Source organism: Eriocheir sinensis, chromosome 37 (genome assembly GCF_024679095.1).
Source record: "Eriocheir sinensis breed Jianghai 21 chromosome 37, ASM2467909v1, whole genome shotgun sequence".
NCBI classification, from domain to species: domain Eukaryota; kingdom Metazoa; phylum Arthropoda; class Malacostraca; order Decapoda; family Varunidae; genus Eriocheir; species Eriocheir sinensis.
The window spans coordinates 12,023,773-12,047,691 of NC_066545.1; the positions used below are offsets into that span (position 1 = coordinate 12,023,773).

The 23,919-nt window shown below is 39.3% G+C and overlaps 1 protein-coding gene across 1 annotated transcript in view; it reads right to left on the reverse strand.

Moving 5' to 3' along the window:
* The window catches only part of LOC127008252 (pikachurin-like), an 83,252-nt gene that overhangs the window by 20,959 nt on the left and 38,374 nt on the right, over positions 1–23,919 (reverse strand). The window contains exon 5 of the mRNA XM_050880005.1: positions 21,406–21,607. Coding sequence (XP_050735962.1) covers positions 21,406–21,607 — 202 coding nt within the window. The remainder of the gene's footprint in view (positions 1–21,405; positions 21,608–23,919) is intronic.

Below are 23,919 nucleotides of genomic sequence, written 5' to 3' on the forward strand. Positions count from 1 at the left end.
AGCAAGATAACGCCAGGATGTGAAGATGTAACAGTGACGGTGATCGAGGAGGTTGTAGTTACATGGAGAAGATAGGTACAAAAAGTCAGGTTATGAAGATGTGAGACAGACATGTGTATGGGTTAAAACCTCCTCTGGGAAGCAAGATAACGCCAGGGAGGTAATATGATGTGAAGACGCAACAGTGACGGAGCGATCGAAGAAGGTGAAGCCACGTAGAGGAACAAGGTACATAAAATTAGGTACGCATTGGAAGGGTGAAACAAAGGTATGCATCACTTAACCCTTCTACGTAAAGCATGATAACACTTGCCAGGAGTGGTCGAGGAAGGTGAAGCTACATGGAGGAACAAGGTAGAGAAAGTCGGATAACAGATAGGTGGGATAAAGGTATGTATAGGGATTTTTTGTGCCCTTGTGCCATCTCCTTTGCTGGGGGGGGGGGGGAAAAAACAAAACAAAAACAAACAAAAAACAAACAGGAAGCAAGATAACAGGAGGGAAGTAATATGATGAGGATGTAACAGTGACGGTGTGATTGAGGAACTTGGAATTACATGGAAAGGAACGGAGGGAAGGAAGATAGGTTATAGACAAGTGAGATGAAGATATATATGGTTGAGTCTCCTCTGAGTAATGCCAGGGAAGCACAGCATAAAGTAATACAGTAGCCTTGTCAAACTATGCAACATCTGCATTGGCCACACCACTGCTAGGCTTGTCCCACCTGTTGGTATATTATAAAACTCAACCTGAAATACATAACCACAAATCCCCAAGCGTCCAGGTAAAACGAAGGCTAACAGACATAGGTACATAATCAATACACCTGTGCTGGAATGTGACAGGTGAAGGCAACACACACACACACACACACACACACACACACACACACACACACACACACACACGGGACAATGTGAAATGGATACTAAAACAATTGTATATGTAATAGCTGCTGGATATATAATATGAAAAACAAAAAAAAGAGTTATTAGCTTCATTCTGCACTAAAATATTTCTCTCTGGAGTGTGTTAGTTGGGGCCTCCATTTTTATTCTTATTTACAGGCGCGTCGATAAGTGCAGCGAAGCAATTTTGTGAATAATAGAGGAATGGTTTGCGTCGGAGCCATCAGGGGAATAAAACTGAAGCAAAACATAAAACAGGTGAATAAAGAAAAAAGTTAAATACATGAATGAATAAATAAATTGAAAAACGACTAAAAATGAAAACAAAAGTCTGCAGTGTAAAATATCTATCTGGCGAGTGTTTCTTTTGTCTCTCTCTCTCTCTCTCTCTCTCTCTCTCTCCGCTATACGCATTTTCCTCTCTTTTCTTCCATTCACTTCTTTCATCCTTGTTTTCCTATTCCTCCTCATTATTATTTCTACCTCTTCCTCCTCCTCCCTACTTCCCTTCCCTCCTCTTCTTCTCTCCCCCTCCCCTCCCCTACCTCTCCCCAACTGTTATGTCACCCAGTTTTCCGAGTTTTCTGTCTTATAACTAATTTTCTTTCTCTTTTTGGTCTATATTTTAAAAAGACGTAAAATATCTATCCGTCGAGTTTTTCTTCTCTCTCTCTCTCTCTCTCTCTCTCTCTCTCTAAATTTTTACTACTGGGTTGGTAAGTGCAGCGCAGCAACTCCCTGCATAATAAAACAATTGGCTGGGTCGGCACCGTCAAGTAAATGATATGGGAAAAAATAAAGTAAAAAGGTCCATTCCGTGCTGTGATAATGGGAGCGTGAGTGACTTTAATTTTTGCTATTTGACGGAGAGCGAGGAAAAAAAAGAGCAAATGAAAGTGAAATGAATGGAAAAGAAAAAAAATCAAGGAAGGTAGAATGGAAAGGAAAGAAAGGATAGAGAAGGAGGGAGAGAAGCTAGGGAAGAAAGGATAGAGAAGGAGGGAGAGAAGCTAGGGAAGAAAGGATAGAGAAAGGAGGGAGAGAAGCTAGGGAAGAAAGGATAGAGAAAGGAGGGAGAGAAGCTAGGGAAGAAAGGATAGAGAAAGGAGGGAGAGAAGCTAGGGAAGGAAGAGAGTCGGGTAAATGGTATGGGGAAAAATAAAAAATAAAAAGTTCCATTTTGCAGTGTAATAAATGGTCAGCAAGTTTTATTTTTGATATTTGACGGAAAGCGAGGAAAAAAGCAAAAAATAAAATGAAATAAATGAAACAAAATAAAAATCAATAAAATAAACCAAAAACTGGATAAATAAGGTGTCGTTCTGCACTGTAATAATGTCAGCGAGTTTTATTTTTCCAATTTGATGGAAAACTAGGAAAAAAAATGGAATGAATAAAAATAAAAAAAAATAAAAATAAAAATCAATAAAATAAACCCAAAAATAGATAAACAAGGTGTCGTTCTGCACTGTAATTATGTCAGTGAGTTTTATTTTTGCTATTTGATGGAAAAAAAAAAAAAAAAAAAAAAAAAATAAGGTGTCATTCTGCACTGTAATAATATGTTTGCCTGGGGAGAATTGGTGTATTATATTTTTACTATTTGACAAAGTGCACACCAAAAAATAAATAAAATAAAACAAGTTAACCGAAATAAGACAACTAAAAATAAAACGTCTCATTCTGCATGGTAATAATGTGTCTTTGGGAGTGCATTACATTTGCTGTGAAGTTCCAGGCCTCAGTAATTCTTCTCGCTGTTGTGTATACCTACCTAACTATGCAAAAAATCTGTATTTATTGACCTCATCTCTCTCTCCCGTGGTGCTTTTGCTGAAGACATGACACTAAATTATTACGTAAAGTCTTTGTAATTCACGAACATTATATTACATTATATCATGGGGGAGGCGGTGGCTGAGTGGATAGCATGACGGCGCCACGTTCAGGACGACGCCGGTTCGCGCCCCGCCCGGTGACAGCAAGCCGAGATTTTTCAGCCGCCGCCGAGTGGCTTACGACTACCCACATGCTGTCCAGAAGACCACCTATCAACCCGGACTCTAGATTTTAGGATTAAAGATGAGCTCTGGGAGGGCAGCATGAGCCAGTGCAAGATGGTGCCACTATAAACACTGGCCTGTGCCATAACGGGCTGGGCCATACCATCAGGCCACTCCAAACAAGCCTACCGGCGCCACAGGCGAAGATGTAAAAAAAAATAAATAAATAAATAAATAAATAAAAATTTCATGATTCATCTCTCTCTCTCTCTCGTGTCGGTTCTGCTAAAGACAACACAAAATTATTACGTAAAGTCTTTATAATTCACGATCATTATATTTCATGATGACACAACAACACTGTGAAATGGAGACAAACATTATGCAGGAGGCGTTTCCTTTAAATTATTACGTAAAGTTTTTGTAATTCATGATCATTATATTTCATGATGACGCCAACGCTGGGAAATGGAAATGGAGACAAACATTATGCAGACGGAGTTTTCTTAATGAATATTCACTTGTGTGTTGTTGCCTCTGGGTTAAGCTTTCATGTTAATTGGTTCAACTGTAATAACTTTTTCCTACAACAGTTAATACGAGTCGTGTTTACTCTCTCGGGGTGTTGATAAAAGCAAACAGACGGAGGAGATCCACCATAATGCTCTTAACATATTTAATCAGCCGTGAAATATTGTATAATGCTCCTCTCTTAGTTAATCAACCATGTAATATCTCGCTTTTACTGATGCAGCGAGTTGGAAATGGACTGAAAAGGCAAAATGTAACTCTTCTGTCTGGTGTTCAGTCGCTCGTGATATGCGCTGCCGTGGGGTGGAAAAGAATAAAAAATGAATAAATAAAATGAATAAATATAGAAAAATAGAACAAAACAAAACCATAAATAAATAAACTAAAAGGAACAATACAAAACTTATAAAACTAACACACAAATCCAAATAAAAATAACATAATAAATAAATGTGAATGAACAAATACAAATAAATAAATCTGAATAAATAAATGACAAATCCAACAATCAAATCCAACTAAACGAGTACGATAAACAAACAAAATAAACAGACAAATACGATAAACAAAAATGATAAAAAAATAAATGATGAATATGAAAAACAAACAAATGAAAAAACAAACAAATCCAATAAAAAAATCACTCCCTCAAAAAAAGAAGAAAAAAAATATGGTGACAATATCCAAAAACAATTATGATACCCTTCCTATGGTCTGCCAGCCATAGTATGTTGCATGCATGGCACATCAGAAAAAAAAAAAAATAAATAAATAAATAAATAAATAAATTAATCATAATCCTACATTTAATAACCCCAAGAAATTACATGTTTAGAAAATTATATCCACATTCAGTAATCCAAAATATGATATCTTAATAAAAATGATCATCCTATACTTAGTAATTTGAGATATGACATACTGTGTGGCAACAAATTCTGTGTTGTGTACCGAGTGTAATAAATGGTGTCATCTGAGAAATCTACGAGGCGTACAGAACTTTGTATGTCCAAGATGTGTGAGGGAGGGGGGATGATGGTGATGGTAGTGATGATGACGAGGATGCCGGGCTGGTGGTGGACGGAGGTGTGTTGGAGGAAGAGCATCAGTTCTGCTACCTGGGATGTGTTGGACTGTGAAGCAGGAGTGGAGAAAGCAGTGAGAGCGAGGGTAGCAGCTGCATGGGATAGATGGCGAGAAATAGCCAGTCTATTAGTGAACCTCAACATAGGATTGAGGAGCAGAGGAAGGGTTTATGAGGCCTGTGTGAGAAGTGTTCTTTTGTATGAAGCAGAAACATGGGCACTGACGAACAGACTGATGGATGTTCTGTGCAGTTGTGATCGCAGGATGCTGAGATACATGGCAGGAGTGAGGTGGCAGGATGGAAGGTCAAGCAGTGAAGTGGTGGAGATGTGTGGGGTTGAGGACCTTTCTGTTAAATTGAGGCAGAGAAGGTAGAGATGGTTTGGACATGTGAAAAGGGCAGAGGGGGGCGTGTTAAATGAGGTGGAGGAGTTGAGAGTTGAGGGACGATGGCCAGTGGGAAGGCCTAAGAAAAAGTGGAGATGCGTGATGGAGGACAGGAATATATGGCACAAGATCGACAGATGTGGAGGAGAGTCATTGCCTGTCCAACCCCACCTTGAATGGGATAATATGGACGTTAAACAACAATGATGATGATGATGATGATGATGATGATGTGAGGCGACTCTTGAATAAATAAAAAAGATAAAATTATATATAATTCTCATGATGTATATTTTATCAGCGGTGAGGTACTGAATTCCCTTGTGTGATGAACCCTGCAAGAAAACGCGCTGCACATTGCACAACTTTCCTCGTACTTAACCGAGCGCTCCACGTCAATGCCTGTGCTTGCATGGGGCGGCCGGGCACGGAACTTTCCCCATAAAACACCACCATAAAAAGTTTGCCCGCCGTATAGAGCGTTCAACTCCCAATAAATAAGCAAATCATGACCCTCCCCACCTAACCCTTAAAAAAAATGTGTGGTGAGGATTTCCCCCCGTCAAAAAAATAAAATAAAGAAATAAAGAAATACAAGTAAATAAATGAACATAGCTGACAAACAAATCCAAACAAAAATAACAATAAACTAATGTGAATGAACAAATGCAAATAAATAAATCTGAATAAATAAATGAAAAATCCAACAATGAAATCCAAATAGTAAACAAATACAATAAACAAACGAAATATACAAACAAATACGATGAACAAAAATGATACAAAAATAAATGATAAATGAATATGAGGAACAAACAAATGAACAAAACAAACAAATCCAATAAAAAAATCACATTCCCTCAAAAAAGGAAAAAAAATTATGGTGACAGTATCAAAAAAAAAAAAAAAAAAACGGACATCGACTAAATATTAATAAAATAGCAAATAATTAAAGAGGGCGGTAAAAAAAAAATTATCACACACACACACACACACACACACACGATATGCCGGGAGCGTTTGGAGGAGAAAGAGAACGTTTCTTTATTTCTGCGGCAACTAATCAAGTCATGGCGAATGTTTTTATCGTGATGAGACTCGGCACGTGGCACTATGATATACCCCCACAGCATTATGGGCGGCAGCTTTTCCCTTTCGTTTTTCATTATTGCTGGAAAGGTTTAGATGTGAGAGTGGCGAGTCAATGAGGGAGAGTAAGAGGGAGGGAGGGAGGCAGAGACAGTGAGAGTTTAAGGAAATAATGAAAGAAAGGGAGAACATGAATGAGAAAGAAAAGAATGAGGGAATAAGAATGAAAGGGAAAGAAAGAATGAGTATGAGAACAAGGAAGAAGGAATGAAAATAAGAGATGGTGAGTGAGTCTGAGAATGAGAGAGAAAGAATGAGAAAGATAGAAAGAATGAGGGAGAATGAGAAAGAATGAAAATAGGAATGAAAGAAAGGTAATGAGAATGAGAGAGAGTGAGAGGGAGAGGGCAAGAGATAGTGAGAGTGAGACTGAGAATGAGAGAGAAAGAATGAGAAAGAAAGAATGAATGAGAATGAGAAAGAATGAAAGAAAGATGATGAGAATGAGAGAGTGAGAGGGAAAGGGCAAGAGACAGTGAGAATGAGGCTGAGAATGAGGGAGAAAGAATGAGTGAAAATGAGAAAGAATGAAAATAAGAATGAAAGAAAGATAAATGAGAAAGTGTGAGTGAGTGAATGAGAGGGAGGGGGAGAGAGAGAAAGGAAAGAATGAAAATGAAAGAGAGAATGAGAACAAAATTGAAAGATAATGATAATGAGAGAGAGTGTGAGCGAGTGAATGAGAGAGAAGGGGAGAGAGATAAAGGAAAGAATGAAGATGAGAGAATAAGAATGAAAAAGAATGAGTGAGGGCCGGAGAATGAGAGAGAAAGAATGAATGTAAAAATGAAACAGAGAAAGACAAAAGAGATAATTAAAATGAAAGAGAGAGAGAGAGAGAGAGAGAGAGAGAGACAGACAGACAGTGCGAACATTTCCAACGCAATAAAAACTGGATTGTTAAAAGTGTGACATCAAACAAACACACACATTTTCTCCTCTTTTATCAAGCGTGACGGGCAAACACACACACGGGAAAACAGACGCAGGCAGCAGCTCAACGTTGAAATTAATTAAGGAAAGTAATGAAGAAAAATTATGAAAAAATGAAAAATAAATGAAGGAAAAAAATAGACAATTGAAAAAAGGCGAAAAGCAAACAAACTTCCTGGAATGCATAATGAACTTGACGGAGAGAGAATGAACACACGAGAACCTGACAGGAGAGGCGACAGACAGACAGGTGGACAGACAGGTACGCCACTGATGACCTCACCTGGACACACACACACACACACACACACACACTGACCTACATCATAACCATGTGTGCGTGTGTGTATGTATGTGTTTGAAAGAAAAGTGCATACAATTATCCTACTCACACACACACACACACACGCACACCTGTCGGGTCTCAGGTGATCAGCTCCATTAAGATAAGCTCGCCCAGGTGGGAGTTTGACAATCAGTTCTGTTAATTACCTTCACTAAGTGGCTTCATCACCTGATTGTTGGCGTTAGGGTGGAAAGTGCATGTGTGTGGGTGGGCGGAGGAGGGTGGAATGGAGGGAGGGATGGAAGGAGAAATGACATGGAGGGAAAGTGGGATGGAGGAAGAGGTGAGTGGGCGTGGATGTCGGTGGAAGGCAGAATGAAGGGAAGGAAGAGTGTGTGATGGTTGGGTGCGTGGATGACGGGAGGGAAGGAAGAGTGGATTAACTGTCATGGGTGGAGGTGTTGGTGTATACAGGTGGAAGGTGGAATGAGAGAAGGGAGAATGTTGGTGGTCATTGTGGTGGTGATATATACTGACGATGAAAAGTGGTGGTGGTGGTGGTGATGAGTGATGGTGAGAATGTAAATGGGTGTTGTTGGTAATGGTTTTGTGGTAGTGGTGGTGGTAATGGTGATGTTAAGAATGGTGGCAGGAGAGATATGGTGGTGGTGGTGGTGGTGGAAATGGTGACAGTAATGGTGATATGGTGTTGAAGGTGAGAATGATGGTGGGTCTGTGGATAGGTAATGGTGATGATGGTGGTGACAGTGGTGGTGATGGTGATGATGATGATAGTGGTGGTGACGGTAGTGGTGATGGTGTTGAAGGTAAGAATGATGGTGGGTCTTTTTTTTTTCTTTCTTTCTTTTCTTTTTTTTACATCAGAGGACACAGCTTAAGGGCAATAAAAAAAGAGCAAAAAAAATAAATAAAAAAAGCCCGCTACTCGCCACTCCTATAACAGATAAAAGTAAAGAGTAGCCAAAAGAGAGGTCAATTTCGGGTGGAGAGGTAATGGTGGTGGTGGTGGTGGTGGTGATAGTGGTGATGGTAATGGTGGTGATAGTGATGGTATTAGTAATGGATGTAGCGACAGATACATTTACAAAGAACAAACAGTCACGGATAATTTATTTTCTCGGCTCACACAAACAATTTCCGACATTATTAATAAACGTGTCCCCCAACTGCGCCCCGCCGATGGAGTCTTCAAAACAAACAACTAATGGAATGTTTTCTCGTCGCTTCTCCTTTTAATTAACTTCGTAACATTTTTTTTTTTTCATGCTCCAATTATTATTTTTTTTTTTTCATGGTACAAGTTGTTATAATTTTCCCATTGGTAATTGCTTTTAAATAACTCTGAGGAACGAATATATCACTTAACTTTTTTTTTTTTTTTTATGTTCCACCTATTTTTTTTTTTTACATTTATATTCATGCTACATGTTGCTATAATTTTCCCATCAGTAATTGCTTTTAAATAACTCTGAGGAACGAATATATCACTTAACTTTTTTATTTAACTTGTTTTTATGTGCCAACTACTTTTTTCTTTCTCAATTTCCATGCTGCAAGTTGCTTAAAATTTCCCACTGGTATTGCTTTTTGGGTATCAGGATGCCTCTCCTCCCGAAACTGACCTATCTTTCTGCCACTCCGCTGAACTCTTTTTATAGGAGCAGCGGGCTTTTTTTTTTTCATTACTGTTTCCTTTTTTTTGCCCTTGAGCTGTTTCCTCTGCCGTAAAAAAAAAATAAATAAATAAATAAATAAAACTCTGAGGGAAAAATATATCACTTTTCATTAACAAACTACATACATTTTGCACAACTAACAATTCTTCCCTTTTAACTCATGATAATTCTTTTACTGCCTTTACAATATATATACTTTTTTACATAACTACAATAACCTAACATTTATCCTTCATACATTCATATATATATATCTTTTTTTACTTTTAACAATGTATTACTTCAGTGTTTCAAACAAGAGCGCTTTCTGACTTTGAACAAAAAATACATAATAGACTTGTTCATCCATTTGCTCTATTCATTTATTTATATCTTCAATTAATTAAAGTGTGTGTGTGTGTGTGTTTTGTGTGTGTGTTTTGTGTGTGTGTGTGTGTGTGTGTTTTGTGTGTGTTTTGTGTGTGTGTGTGTGTTTTGTGTGTGTGTGTGTGTGTGTGTGTGTGTTTACTTAGTTGTGTTTTAGTTGTGGTTTTACAGGGCCTGGGCTTACACTCTTGTGGTCCCGTCTCCATATTTGTATTTGTCCAACTTTTCCTTAAAGCTTTGCACACTCTTTGCCGATACTACATCCTCACTTAGTCTGTTCCAAACCTCTGTATTTCTTGGCGGGAAGCTGTATTTCTTTATGTCTCTCAAGCATCTTCCTTTCCTCAATCTTTTACTGTGTCCTCTTGTGTTCCTGGTGTTTATTCCTTCTTTTGCGTGTGTGTGTGTGTGTGCTTTCTTATTCCACTTTCTTGCAAACTTTATTCCTTATCTCATTTTCATATTTGTTTTCCTTATTCCTCTGCCTTCTCTTTTTCTCGTTAGGTTCTTCTTGTTGAGGTGTTTGCATTCCCCTTCTTCCTCCTCCTCCGCCTTCTCTTGTTTCTCTTCACAAAAACGATGAAAATGATGAAAATATGGAAACAAAAAATCATGCATAGGGAAGACAGGTGGCTTTATGGTTTTACAAAGAGCGTCTCCGTGTAAACCAACCGACATCACTCCTCGCAGCCTCCCAAGTTCTTACAATCTCAAGGTGACTGTAAAAAATGACAATGAAAAAATGAAGAAAAAATGAAAAAAAAATTACTAAGAGGAAAGACAAGTGATGTTAAGCTTACAAAGTTCTTACATTCTCAAGGCAACCACGAAAAAAATAATATAAAGATGAAAAATTGGAAAAAAAAAAAACACGGAAAGGGAAGACAGGTGGCATTAGTTTTACAAAGAGCAACTCCGTGTAAACTAACCGACATCACTTCCCGCAGCCTCCCAAGTTCTTACAATCTCAAGGCAGCTGTGAAAATATGAAAATGACAGAAAAAAAGAAAAAAAAAATCATGGAGAGGAAAGACAAGTGATATTAAGCTTACAAAGTTCTTACATTCTCAAGGCAACCACAAAAAATGAAAATAAAGATAAAAAACAAACAAAAACAAACATCCTCAAGGCAACCACAAAAAATGAAAATAAAGATAAAAAACAAACAAAAACAAACAAAAAATTCATGGATAGGAATGACAAATAGCATTAGTTTTACAAAGAGCGACTCCTTGTAAACTAACCAACATCACATCTCACAGCCACCAAACTTCTTACAATCTCACGGCAACCCACTGCACATGTAACCTAACCTATCAACACCTTCTACATAATCCCACCCGGCTTACCTGTGTGCCTCAACGACCGGCCCACGTTGATACCTCAGGTGAGTAACTAGGCTCATGTGGACTGTTAATTTGGGCAGCACAGGTAATGGGGTTCCCGAGGGCCGCTTCATTAGGTGTGGTGTTAGGGTGGCGGTGGTGTGGTAGTGGTGGTGGTGGTGGTATTGTGGGTCCTTTGGGGGTGATGGAGAGGAGGTGTGAGGTGTGTTGTGAGTGTCTGGTTACGTTAAAGAGAGGAGAGGAGAGAGAGGAGGAGAGGAGGGAGAGGAGGGAAGTGGAGAGGAAAGGAGAGAGAGAGAGAGAGAGGGAGTCTGGTTACATTAAAGAGAGGAGAGAGAGCGAGAGAGAGGAGAGGGGAGGAAAGGAGAGGAGAAAGAGAGAAAAGAGGAGGAAAGGAGAGAGGGGAAAGGAGAGGAAAAGAGGGGAAAAAGAAAGGAAAGGAAAGGAAAGAAGAGCAGAGGAGAGTAGATGATAGGAAGAGAAAGGAAAGGAAAGGAAAATAGCAGAAAATGGGAAAAGAAAGGGAGAGCAGAGGACAGGAAATAAAAGGAAAAGAAGGGAAAGGAAAGGAAAGGAGAGGAAAGGAAAAGAGCAGAAAATGGGAAACAAAAGGGAAAGAAAGGAAAGGAATGGAGAGTAGAGGATAGAAAATAAAAGGAAAAGAAAGGAAAGGAAAGTTGAGGAAAGGAAAGGAAAGGGAAGAAGATGAGAGGAAAGACTGAAAGGAAAGGAGAGGATAGGAAATAAAAGAAAAAAGAAAGGAAAATAAATAAAAGGAAAAGAGAGAGGAAAGGAGAAGAGGGAAAAGGAGAGAGAAGCAGAGATTAGAGAAGTGGTTGATGTGTACGAGTGTGTATTTGCTTGTGTGTGTGTGTGTGTGTGTGTGCGTGTGTGTGATGTGGAATCAAGGACTGGGGATCATGTAAGAGGAGGAGGAAGAGGAGGAGGAGGAAGAGACAGAAGGAGGAAGAAAATAAAGATGAGGAAGCAGGTAGTAAACAAGGAAGAGGAAGGGAGACAAAAAAGGAAGATCAGAAAATGAGGAAGGAGAGGGAGAAGGGAAAGAGAAAAAAGAGGAAGGTGAGGAAGGAAAATGAAGAAAAGAAGATGAAGATGCAGGTTGTAGAGGAGGATAAGGAGAAAGAGAAAAGAAAGGAAGGAGAAGGGAAAGGAAAATAAGGAAGAAGGAATATATGTATCAGTGAAGGAAGGGAAGAAAAGAGGAAAATGAAGGTGGTGAGGAAGGAAAAGGAAGAAAAGATGAAGATGCAGGTTGTAGAGGAGGAAAAAAAGGAGAAAGAGAAAAGAAAGGAAGGAAAGCGAAAGGAAAACGAGGAAGATAAAAAAGAAGAGGAAAATGAGGGAGGTGAGGAAGGAAAGGGAAAACCAGAAGCAACAGGCAGTAGAGAAGGAAGAGGGAATGAAGGAGAAATATATAGACTAAAAAGGAGAAATATGGCTAAAGAAGGAAGAGAAAAAAAAGAGAAGATTAGGGAAGGAGAAATAGAGAAATATGACTAGAGAGGGAGGAGAAAAAGAGGAAGAAAATGAGGGAAGAAATATGTCTAAAGAAGGAAGAGAAGATTAGGGAAGGAGAAATAGAGAAATATGACTGGAGAGGGAGGAGAAAAAGAGGAGGAAAATGAAGGAGAAATATGTCTAAAGAAGGAAGAGAAAAAAAAAGAGAAGATTAGGAAGGAGAAATAGAGAAATATGACGAGCGGGAGGAGAAAAAGAGAAGGAATGTGAAGGAAGAAACATGTCTAAAGAAGGAAGAGAAAAAAAAAGAGAAGATTAGGGAAGGAGAAATAGAGAAATATGACTGGAGAGGGAGGAGAAAAAGAGGAGGAAAATGAAGGAAGAAATATGTCTAAAGAAGGAAGAGAAAAAAAGAGAAGATTAGGGAAGGAGAAATAGAGAAATATGACTGGAGAGGGAGGAGAAAAAGAGAAGGAAAATGAAGGAAGAAATATGTCCAAAGCAGGAAGAGAAAAAAAAGAGATTAGTGAAGGAGAAATAGAGAAATATGACTGGAGAGGGAGGAGAAAAAGAGGAAGAAAATGAAAGAAGAAATATGTCCAAAGCAGGAAGAGAAAAAAAGAGATTAGTGAAGGAGAAAGAGAAATATGACGAGCGGGAGGAGAAAAAGAGAAGGAAAATGAAGGAAGAAATATGGCTAAAGAAGGAAGAGAAAAAAAGAGATTAGGGAAGGAGAAATAGAGAAATATGACTAGAGAGGGAGGAGAAAAAGAGGAAGAAAATGAGGGAAGAAATATGTCTAAAGAAGGAAGAGAAAAAAAGAGATTAGGGAAGGAGAAATAGAGAAATATGACGAGCGGGAGGAGAAAAAGAGAAGGAATGTGAAAGAAGAAACATGTCTAAAGAAGGAAGAGAAAAAAAAAGAGAAGATTAGGGAAGGAGAAATAGAGAAATATGACTGGAGAAGTAAGAGAAAAAGAGGAAGAAAATGAGGGTTAGAAACATGGCCACACTACACGATCATAACCACAGACACATAAAACACAGCAAACGACAAACACGAGACTCGCCGCAGCAAAACACGAAGTCCAGCTGAGTTTCTGCAAAAGGATTAAGTGTCGCGAGAGCATCAGGAAATGTGTCGCTGTGGGCAGGGAGGTGGAAACGGTGGCCTGTCTGTCTACTTAGCGCGTGATGATAAAGAGGCGAGGGGATGGGAGGGGAGAGGGAGGGAGTCAGGTGGCCACAAAGGGAGTCTATCCTCTGTGCCTCTCTCTGTGTGTCTCTGTCTCACTCTTGTCATGGTTAGGGTTGATGACTTTAACTGTCGCTGTATGCATGGGAACATGAGCTAATAGGATGTTGTGGTGATGTATGCTAAAGAGAACTGTGGTGATGTAAGGTTCAGTGACATTAGAGAAGACATTTGAATTTTGAAAGAACACTAAAGAGGAAAAAGAAGGAAGAAAATACTAATGAGGAAGGAAGGAAAAAAAGACAAAAATGAAGAAAAAATGTTGAGAAATGAAAAAATGTCTAGAGAAGAGAGAGAGAAATACAGATGAGAAAGAAGAGAGATAAACAAGTACAGCTAGAGAAATGAGTAATTTTGTCTAGAGATTAAAAAGAAAAAAAAAAAAGATGAGGAAGAGGAGGAAACTGAAGGAGAAATGTGGCAATGAAAGGACAGTGACAGAGAAGACATTTGAATTTTGAAAGAACATTTAAAAGGAAAAAGAAGGAAGAAAATACTAATGAGGAAGGAAGGAAAAAAAGACAAAAATGAAGAAAAAATGTCTAGAGAAATAAAAAAATGGGTAGAGAAGAGAGATGAGGAAGAAGAGGAAGATAAAGAAGTATAGCTAGATAAATGAGTAATTTGTCTAGAGATTATAAAGAAAAAAAGATGAGGAAGAGGAGGAAAATGAAGGAGAAATGTGGCAATGAAAGGACAGTGACATTAGAGAAGACATTTGAATTTTGAAAGAACACTAAAAAGATAAATAGAAAATACTAATGAAAGTGAATGACTGATAGAAATGTGGCAGTGAAAGGACAGTGACAGAGAAGACATTTGAACTTTGAAAGAACACAAAAAAGAAAAAAAGAAAATACTAATGAAAGTGAATGACTGATAGAAATGTGGCATGAAAGGACAGTGACATTAGAAGACATTTGAATTTTGAAAGAACACAAAAAAGAAAAAAAGAAAATACTAATGAAAGTGAATGTCAGATGGAAATGTGGCAATGAAAGATCAGTGACAGAGAAGACATTTGAATTTTGAAAGAACACAAAAAAGAAAAAAAGAAAATACTAATAAAAGTGAATGTCAGATGGAAATGTAGTGATGTATATATTAGGAAACGTGGGAAGCCTGTGACATTATACTTTTGAACGATTACTAAAAAAGAAAAAAAAAGAATAAATAAAATACTAGTACGTAATGAAAGTGAAAGCCTGAAGCGTACTTATTCATAACTTGCATAAAACACTAATTAAGCTATAACAGAGCAAATCATGGAAAGAAAAGGCGAGATAATGGTATACAACGAGGCAAAATAAATACAATAAATAAATAAACGTGAATTTGCATACATAAAATAATGAAGACTTAAGCACACACACACACACACACACACACACACACACACACACTAATCTCGTCTATATAAATTATCCAAACCGTTTCTGCGTCACACTCACACTCCCCTCCCTCCCACCCTATACATTCCCTCTCCCACACACCCTACACCTCCCCCCCATCCCCCCCCCCCACACACACACAGTTACAAAAGACACACACACACACACACACACAATGGTACAAGCAAACAGGAGTACAAGTTTTAATAATGCATCAGAACCTCACTTGACTATTAATGCACTCGGCAGGGCTTCCTCCTCTGATGTCCAAGTGGCTTTGTTAGTACGGCGGAGACTGGATAGGTATAAGGGAAGGGGCTGCAGGTGAACTATACATGTGAATACCTTGGCTACTATTGTGTGTCTCCTCTTTGTATGGTGAATAGCGAACAGCTCTTTGTATGGTGAATAGCGAACAGATCTTAAGTCATTTTTCTTCGTTCTCCTTTTTTTCCTTTTTCTTCATTTCTTTTTTTTGTATTCCTTTTCTTGTATGGTATTTCTTTTCATATTTCTCCAGCAGTGTTTTCTTTTCTTTACTCTTCCTCCTTGTCTTCTTTTTATTTTTCCATCTCTTTCTTACTTGTTTTTTTTTCCCTCTGTTTCTTCTTCTATCTCCCGTTCTTCCATCTCCCTAACCTTCCTCCTTGTCTTCTTTTTCTTTTTCCATCTCTTTCTTACTTCTGTTTTTTTTTTTCCCTTCTGTTTCTTCTTCTATCTCCCGTTCTTCCATCTCCCTAACCTTCCTCCTTGTCTTCTTTTTCTTCTTCCATCTCTTTCTTACTTCTGTTTTTTTTCCCTCTGTTTCTTCTTCTATCTCCCCTTCTTCCATCTCCCTAACCTTCCTCCTTGTCTTCTTTTTCTTCCTTCATCTCTGCTTATTACTTCAGTTTCCTCTTTTCCTGTCTCTCCCATCTCTTCTTCTATCTCTCCTTTTCTCTCTCTTGATCCCTCTCTCGCTCGTAACTTCTGTCTCTCATAACTTCTGTCTGTTTAACTCGCGTCTCTCTTTCTCCTTCTGTCTCTCCTTACTCCTGTCCCTCTTCCTGTCTTTCCTATCTCTCCTCTCTCTCCCCAACTCAACCTAACCTAACCTGACCTGACCTGACCTGACCTGACCTGACCTAACTTAACCTATCCTAGCACAATCTAGCCTAACTTAACCTAACCCAACTTAACCTATCATAACATAGCCTAGCTTAACTTAGCCTGACCTAACCTAACCTAACAACCTATCCCAACATAATCTAGCCTAACTTAACCTGACCTAACCTAACTTAACCTATCCTAACATAATCTAGCCTAACTTAACCAGACCTAACCTAACCTAACTTAACCTATCCTAACATAATCTAGCCTAACTTAACCTGACCTAACCTAACCTAACTTAACCTATCCTAACATAATCTAGCCTAACTTAACCTGACCTAACCTAACTTAACCTATCCTAACATAATCTAGCCTAACTTAACCAGACCTAACCTAACCTAACAACCTATCCCAACATTATCCAGCCTAACCTAACCTATCCTAATACCAACGGTCCAGCAATTACTACACCTGGCCAATTATCGCGGAGCTGCAGGTTAACGAGTCTTGCCGCCCCCACACCTGACACACACCTGCCCTGCCTGCCACTAAGGAATCAGCCAGGTGAGCGCCTACAAAGTTATGCAACCTAATTACCATGCAGGAACTCGCGTCGCTGTGCACCTCAACTTCAGGAACAGTGAACGCGGGGCGGCCAGGTGAAGGATTAGGCCATTCTCTCACTCTCACCCTCTCTCTCTCTCTCTCTCTCTCTCTCTCTCTCACCCTCTCTCTCAAACAAAGAACAAACTATTACAAAAAGACTGAAAAAAAAAGAAAAAAAGTGCAAAACAAAAAGCCTGTGCAAAAAACAAAATAACAACAGCAAAGAACAACAAAAAAATGTGCAAAAACAAAAACACACAAAAAATAAAAATAAAAAAAAAATAAAAAAAGAGTGCAATAAATGAAAAGCCCCCCCTCCCTCACCCCCCCCCCCAAAAAAAAAAGCCAACCTGCCCTTTTCCTTCCATTTCCAGGACAGACAACAAATAAAAAACACACAGAGGAAGGATGAGGAGGAGGAAGGGGGTGCATTTTTATTCCACGGTGCCGGAAGCAGCTGAAGCGGGGGAAAAAAAAAAAATGATGGTGGTGCTCATGCAAATTGTTGACAGTGAGAGTAATTGAGCTATTGAGTAGTTGAGAGTAATTGAGCCGTTTCCTTTACCGTGACAAAAATCGAGAGTACTGGTTATAAAAGAAGGAGATAAAACAAGGAAGAAGTGAATAGAAATAGAGAAAAAAATCGAGAGTACTGGTTATAAAAGAAGGAGATAAAACAAGGAAGAAGAGGAAGTGAATAGAGAAAAAAATCAAGAGTAGTGGTTATAAGAGAAGGAGATAAAACAAGGAAGAAGAGGAAGTGAATGAGAAATAAAAGATAAATGTGGATGATAGAGGAAATAATAAAGGAGGAGGAGGAGGAGGAAGCAAATATGTGATGAAGAAAGAAAAAAAGAGGAAACAGAGGAGAATGAGAGAGGAGATAAACAAGGAGGAGGAGGAGGAGGAGGAGGAAGCAAATATGTGATGAAGAAAGAAAAACAGAGGAAACAGAGGAGAATGAGTGAGAAAGAATGAAAGAAGAGACAGACCAATAAACTAAACTAAAGCTATAAAGAGGTAGAAAAAAATGAAGAAAAGATCACGGCTAGGTTATCATTCAAAGTGGCTAGATTAGACAGGTTAAGAGCGACAGATTACTATATTAAAATGGGTATGTTATGATTTGAAAAAAGGCTGTATGTTCAATTTGGAAGTTATCATCTGAACAAACTTTTTAAGGGGCTTGGTTATCTATCAAAGTGGCTAGATTAGATAGGTTAAGAGGGGAAGATTACTATATTAAAATGGGTACGCTATGATTAGAAAAGGCTACATGTTCAATTTCGAAGAGTTATCATCGGAGGGAACTTGAATGTCGCTTAAGGGGCTAAGTGGCTAGATTAGATAGGTTAAGAGTGACATTACTATATTAAAATGGGTACGCTATGATTAGAAAAGGCTACATGTTCAATTTCGAAGAGTTATCATCTGAGGGAACTTGAATGTCACTTAAGGGTCTAGGTTATCTATCAAAGTGGCTAGATTAGATAGGTTAAGAGGGGAAGATTACTATTTTAAAATGGGTATGCTATGATTAGAAAAGCTGTCGGTTCAGTTTGGAAGAGTTATCATCTGAGGGAACTTGAATGTCGCTTAAGGGGCTAAGTTATCTATCAAAGTGGCTAGATTAGATAGGTTAAGAGTGACATTACTATATTAAAATGGGTACACTATGATTAAGATAAGGCTACATGTTCAATTTTGAAGAGTTATCACCTGAGGGAACTTGAATGTCGCTTAAGGGGCTAGATTATCCTTCAAAGTGGCTAGATTAGATAGGTTAAGAGGGGCAGATTACTATATTAAAATGGGTATGCTGTGATTAGAAAAGCTGTAGGTTCAGTTTGTAAGAGTTATCATCTGAGGGAGCTTGAATGTCACTTAAGGGGCTTAGTTATCTATCAAAGTGGCTAGATTAGATAGGTTAAGAGTGACATTACTATATTAAAATGGGTACGCTATGATTAAGATAAGGCTACATGTTCAATTTCGAAGAGTTATCATCTGAGGGAACTTGAATGTCACTTAAGGGGCTAAGTTATCAATCAAAGTGGCTAGATTAGATAGGTTAAGAGGGGAAGATTACTATTTTAAAATGGGTATGCTATGATTAGAAAAGCTGTCGGTTCAGTTTGGAAGAGTTATCATCTGAGGGAGCTTGAATGTCACTTAAGGGGCTTAGTTATCTATCAAAGTGGCTAGATTAGATAGGTTAAGAGTGACATTACTATATTAAAATGGGTACGCTATGATTAAGATAAGGCTACATGTTCAGTTTCAAAGAGTTATCATCTGAGGGAGCTTGAATGTCACTTAAGGGGCTAAGTTATCTATCAAAGTGGCTAGATTAGATAGGTTAAGAGGGGCAGATTACTATATTAAAATGGTAATGTTATGATTAGAAAAAAGGTATGTTCAATTTCGAAGAGTTATCATCTGAGGGAACTTGAATGTCACTTAAGGGGCTAAGTTATCTATCAAAGTGGCTAGATTAGATAGATTAAGAGTGACATTACTATATTAAAATGGGTACGCTATGATTAAGATAAGGATACATGTTCAATTTCAAAGAGTTATCATCTGAGGGAACTTGAATGTCACTTAAGGGGCTAAGTGGCTAGATTAGATAAGTTAAGAGGGGCAGATAACTATATTAAAATGGTAATGTTATAATTAGAAAAGGTTATATGTTCAATTTGGAAGAGTTATCATCTGAGGGAGCTTGAATGTCACTTAAGGGGCTAGGTTATCTATCAAAGTGGCTAGATTAGACAGTTTAAGAGCAACAGATTACTATATTAAAATGGGTAGGCCTACATTATGACCAGAAAAGCTATATGTTCAATTTGGAAGAGTTATCATCTGAGGGAGCTTGAATGTCACTAAAGGGGCTTGGTTATGCTTTATGGAGGATCAGATTGCTTTTTATGAGGGGGAAAAGGTTAGTATTATAAGGGTCAGGGGTTCCATTCTTCCTCTTTCTCTTTCTCTCCTTCTCTTCTTTTTCTTTCTCTATTCTCTCCTTCTCTCCCTTCCCTCTTACTTTTCTTTCTCTATTCTCTCCTTCTCTCCCTTCCCTCCTTATCTTCCTTCCCTTTCTCCCTTCCCTTATCTTCCCTCCCTTTCTCTTCCCTCTTTAACTTCCTTCCCTTTCTCTCTCCATTCCTTATCTTCTTCTCTCTCTTCCATCTTTATCTTCCTTCCCTTTCTCTCTTCTCTCCTTATCTTCCTTCCCTGTTCCCCTCTCACAATGAATAGAATGATGATGATGATGAGGAGGAGGAAGAGGAGGAAGAAGAGGAAGAACATGTATACTTCTTCCTTCCTCATAGTAATGCAGAAAAGAAGAGGCACAATTGAGAATAAAGGGGAAGAACAGTAATGTAGAATGAGGGAATAACTCACAATAGAGGATAAAGAGAGGAATAGGAGGAGGAGGAAGAGAAGAATAAGGAGGTATAGCAATGGAGAATGAAGGAATAACTCACAGTAGGGAATAAAGGGAGGAATAGAAGGAGAAGAAGGATGAGAAAGAGAAGGAAAAAGATTAGGAGTAGGAGAAGGAGGAGGAAGAAAATGAAGGAGAAATATTGTTAACAGAAATGGAAATATGGCTTAAGAAGAAAGATGGAAAAGGAAGAGGAAAAGGGAAGAAAAAATGATAAAGAAGGTAAAGGAAGAGGAAGAGGAAGAGGAAGAAAAGAAAGATGGAAAAGGAAAAAAGATGAAGAGGAAGAGGGAAGAAAAAATGATGATAGAGAAGATAAAGGAAGAGGAAGAAAGAAAGATGGAAAATGAAAAAAAGATGAAGAGGAAGAGGAAAAGGAATAAAAATAATGCTAGGGAAGATGGAGGAGGAGGAGGAGGAAGAAGAGGAGGAAAGGAAGGTATACATGCTCTCTCTCTCTCTCTCTCTCTCTCTCTCTCTCTCTCTCTCTCTCTTTCCTCATAGCAACGGGGAAAAAAAACCTCACTCCCGTCACCTGATCCCACCATTGGAAGCCCAAAGGCGCGGCATTCACGGGGAAAAACTATAAATGTGAGTTATAGAAAAGGAAAAAGAAGGAGGAAGGAGGAGGAGGAGAAGGAGGAGATATACTATTTTTTTTTTAGGAGGACGAAAAAATAGCGGATGTCCTTGAGTGAGTAGGAGGAAAAAGATAGACGAGGAAGAGGAGATGAACATGGAAGAAGAGAGAAATAAAAGATAAATGAAAATGATAGGAGATAAACAAGGAGGGGGAGGAGGCATACATACGATCAAGAAAAAGGAAAAAGAGGAGACAGACGGTACCCAGACCATTTTACGGTACCAAAGCCATTTACGGTACCATCATAGTATTATTTTTACGGTACCCAAACCATTTTACGGTACCAAAGCCATTTACGGTACCAACATCATATTATTTTTACGGTACCCAAACCATTTTACGGTACCAAAGTCATTTACGGTACCAACACCATCGCATTACTTTTACGGTACCCAAACCATTTTACGGTACCAAAGCCATTTACGGTACCAGCATCATAGTATTATTTTTACGGTACCCAAACCATTTTACGGTACCAAAGCCATTTACGGTACCAACACCATCGCATTACGTTTACGGTACCAGAGCAAAGGATGAGGAAAAAGAAGAGACAAAGGAAGAGAAGAAGAAGAGAACACGTAAACTAACAACCTAGACACCACAAAAAAACATCCTAAAAACAAAACAAAAATATCCTTCTTACCTGAACTCGACGTAGGAACCCAAAATCAAAGGAGGAAGAAGAACAAGAAAACAAACGAAGGGAAAGAACGCTGAGAACGGGTAAACAAACACAACCAAGACACCACAAAAATATCCTGGAAAAACAAAAATAAAAAAGCAATATCCTTCTTACCTGAACTCTACGAAGGACCCCACAAGCACGGCCGCCATGAAGTCCCCGGAGAGGTCATCATTTTCTCCCGACACCAGCAGGACGCCCTCGCCGCCCTCCGGTTTGAACTCCACCGTCAGCTGCACGTCCCTGTAGGCCTCCCGTAGCGGCGAGAATCCGACCCAGGAGGAGCCGTGGAAGCGCGCCGTCTCGATGTGAACGCCTGCAGAAGGGGAAAGTTGGAAAGTTTCGTTTAGTCGGCGCAACATCTGTGGTCATATGCCGGAGAGAGACAGAAGGGGAAGGAATTATAGGAGAAGGGAACAGACCCCAGGAGACGGGACACAACCCCCGATTAATACCTGGTACCCATTCACTGCTGGGTGGACAGGGGCGTAGGGTATCGGAAAAGCCGCCCAAATTTTCCCACTCCGCCCGGGAATCGAAGGGGAAGATGGAGGTGAAGGTGGTGGTGGTGATGGTGGACGAGGAGGTGGTTGGTGGAGTTGGGAGAAGGTGGAAGAGGAGGTGAATGGTCGTTAGTGATGCTGGAGGAGGGAAGAGGAGGCGAGATGAGGAGAGGAGCGGTGGTGGTGATGCTGGTGGTGGAGGTGGTAGAGATGGAGATGAATAGTTATGATGATGTTAGTGGTGATGAAGAGAAGAGGAGGAGGAAGAAGGAGTGGTAGTAGGTATTGTTAGGTAGTTGTATTAGTAAGAGGAGAAGGAAGAGGAGGAGGAGAAAGAGGAGTTGAGGTACGGTACTGGTAGTTTAAGGTATTGTTTAGTTGTAGTAATCGTAGTAGTAATAATAGTGGTAGACGTAGGAGGAAGAAGAGGAGGAGGAGGAGAAAGTTAAGGTACGGTACTGGTAGTTTAAGGTATTGTTTAGTTGTAGTAATCGTAGTAGTAATAATAGTGGTAGATGTAGGAGGAGGAGGAGGAAGAGGAGGAGGGCGAAGGAGAGGAAGAAGAGGAGGAGGAAGAAGAAGAGGAAGAAGAGGAGGAGGAAGAAGATGAGACAAGACAAGCTTCATACCAGTAAGTTTCGTAAGATGATAATGATGCTGCAGATGAACGATAATTATGATGTTAAGACGAAGACTAAAATATAATTATGACTGTGATAGTGAGGACACGTAAAGGTGGAGGAGGAGGAAGAAGAGGAGTGTGGATATGATGTGGAGGAAGAGGTGAAATGCGTCTTTAAGTAGGAATAATAAGTGGAGGTGGAGGAGAAGTGGTTGAGCTTAAGTAGTGGAAGCAATGTTAAGTCTGCGAGTGGAGGAGGAGGAAGAGGAAGAGGAGGAGGAGGAGGTAATAGAGGCATTCATTAAGGTGGAGAAGGTGGAAGAGGTAGGTTGGGATCTAATGATGGAGGAGGAGGAGGAGGAAGAGGAAGAAGAGGAGGAGGTATTAGTTGTTGTAGTGGTCGTAATGGTATGTTAATGGGAAGAGAAGGAGGAGGAAGGAAGAGACTGACGAAGGGGTGAAGAAGGAAGAGGAGGAGGAGGAGGTAATGGTTGTCATGATGGTAGTAATGGTATGCTTATAAAAAGAGAATGAAGAGGAAGGGAAGGACTGACGAAGAGGTAAAGAAGGAAGAGAAACAGAAGGAAGAGGAGGAGGAGGAGGTTAAGATAATGCAAAGAGGAGGAAGAAGAGGAAAGGAGAAATATATTGAGGCAGTGGTAATAGAGGTAGTATACGAAGGAGGAAGAGGAGGAGGAGGAGGAGAGGTCGTATTTGGAAGGCTGAAATATGTTATGAGAAGGTGGAGGAGAAGGAGGAGGAGGAGGAGGGGACCAGTAACCTACCCACACCCCTGCTGCTGCCCCCTCAGGAGCTCCCGGATGCAGCACCTGGGGTAATATTGGGCCCAGCACGAGAGAGAGAGAGAGAGAGAGAGAGAGAGAGAGAGGAGCACTTAACCACGAAGCGAAGCTGTGAAACGAACCAGATTTGAGACAACGAAGCGCATAACGTTTTTCTTTCTTTCTGTTTTTTTTTTATTTTTTTTAGTAATTACGTTTTTTTATGTGTATATGGCTGACAAGAGAATCAGTGTTAAGAAAATAATGAATGAATGAGTAAGTGAATAAAAGGATGTAGCTGATAATATAGGCGAGTCTTTTCAATTGCTGTTTCGTGATATTTTCGTATTAGCTTCTTCGGAATACCTCACGAAACGCGTCTCGAACTCTTTCAAATAACCGTTCAAATACTTTTCTGAGGTTCTTACTGATGGGTCACCTCACAAAGAACAGTTCCAATACTTTTTTTCAGAGCACGACTGTTCAATAATTGTCATCGTTACCGTTCAAATAAAAATCATGAAAACGGGAAAAAATGCTACACGAGTTTAATCCCATAACTAATGCTGCACAAATACTAATACAAATATAACTGCAAATACTAATGCAGATACTATACAAGATGAACCCAATACACGACTAAATTTTACGGTACCAACCAAAGTTATTTACGGTACCAAAACTATCTAAAGGTACCACAACTATTTAGCGGTACCAAACT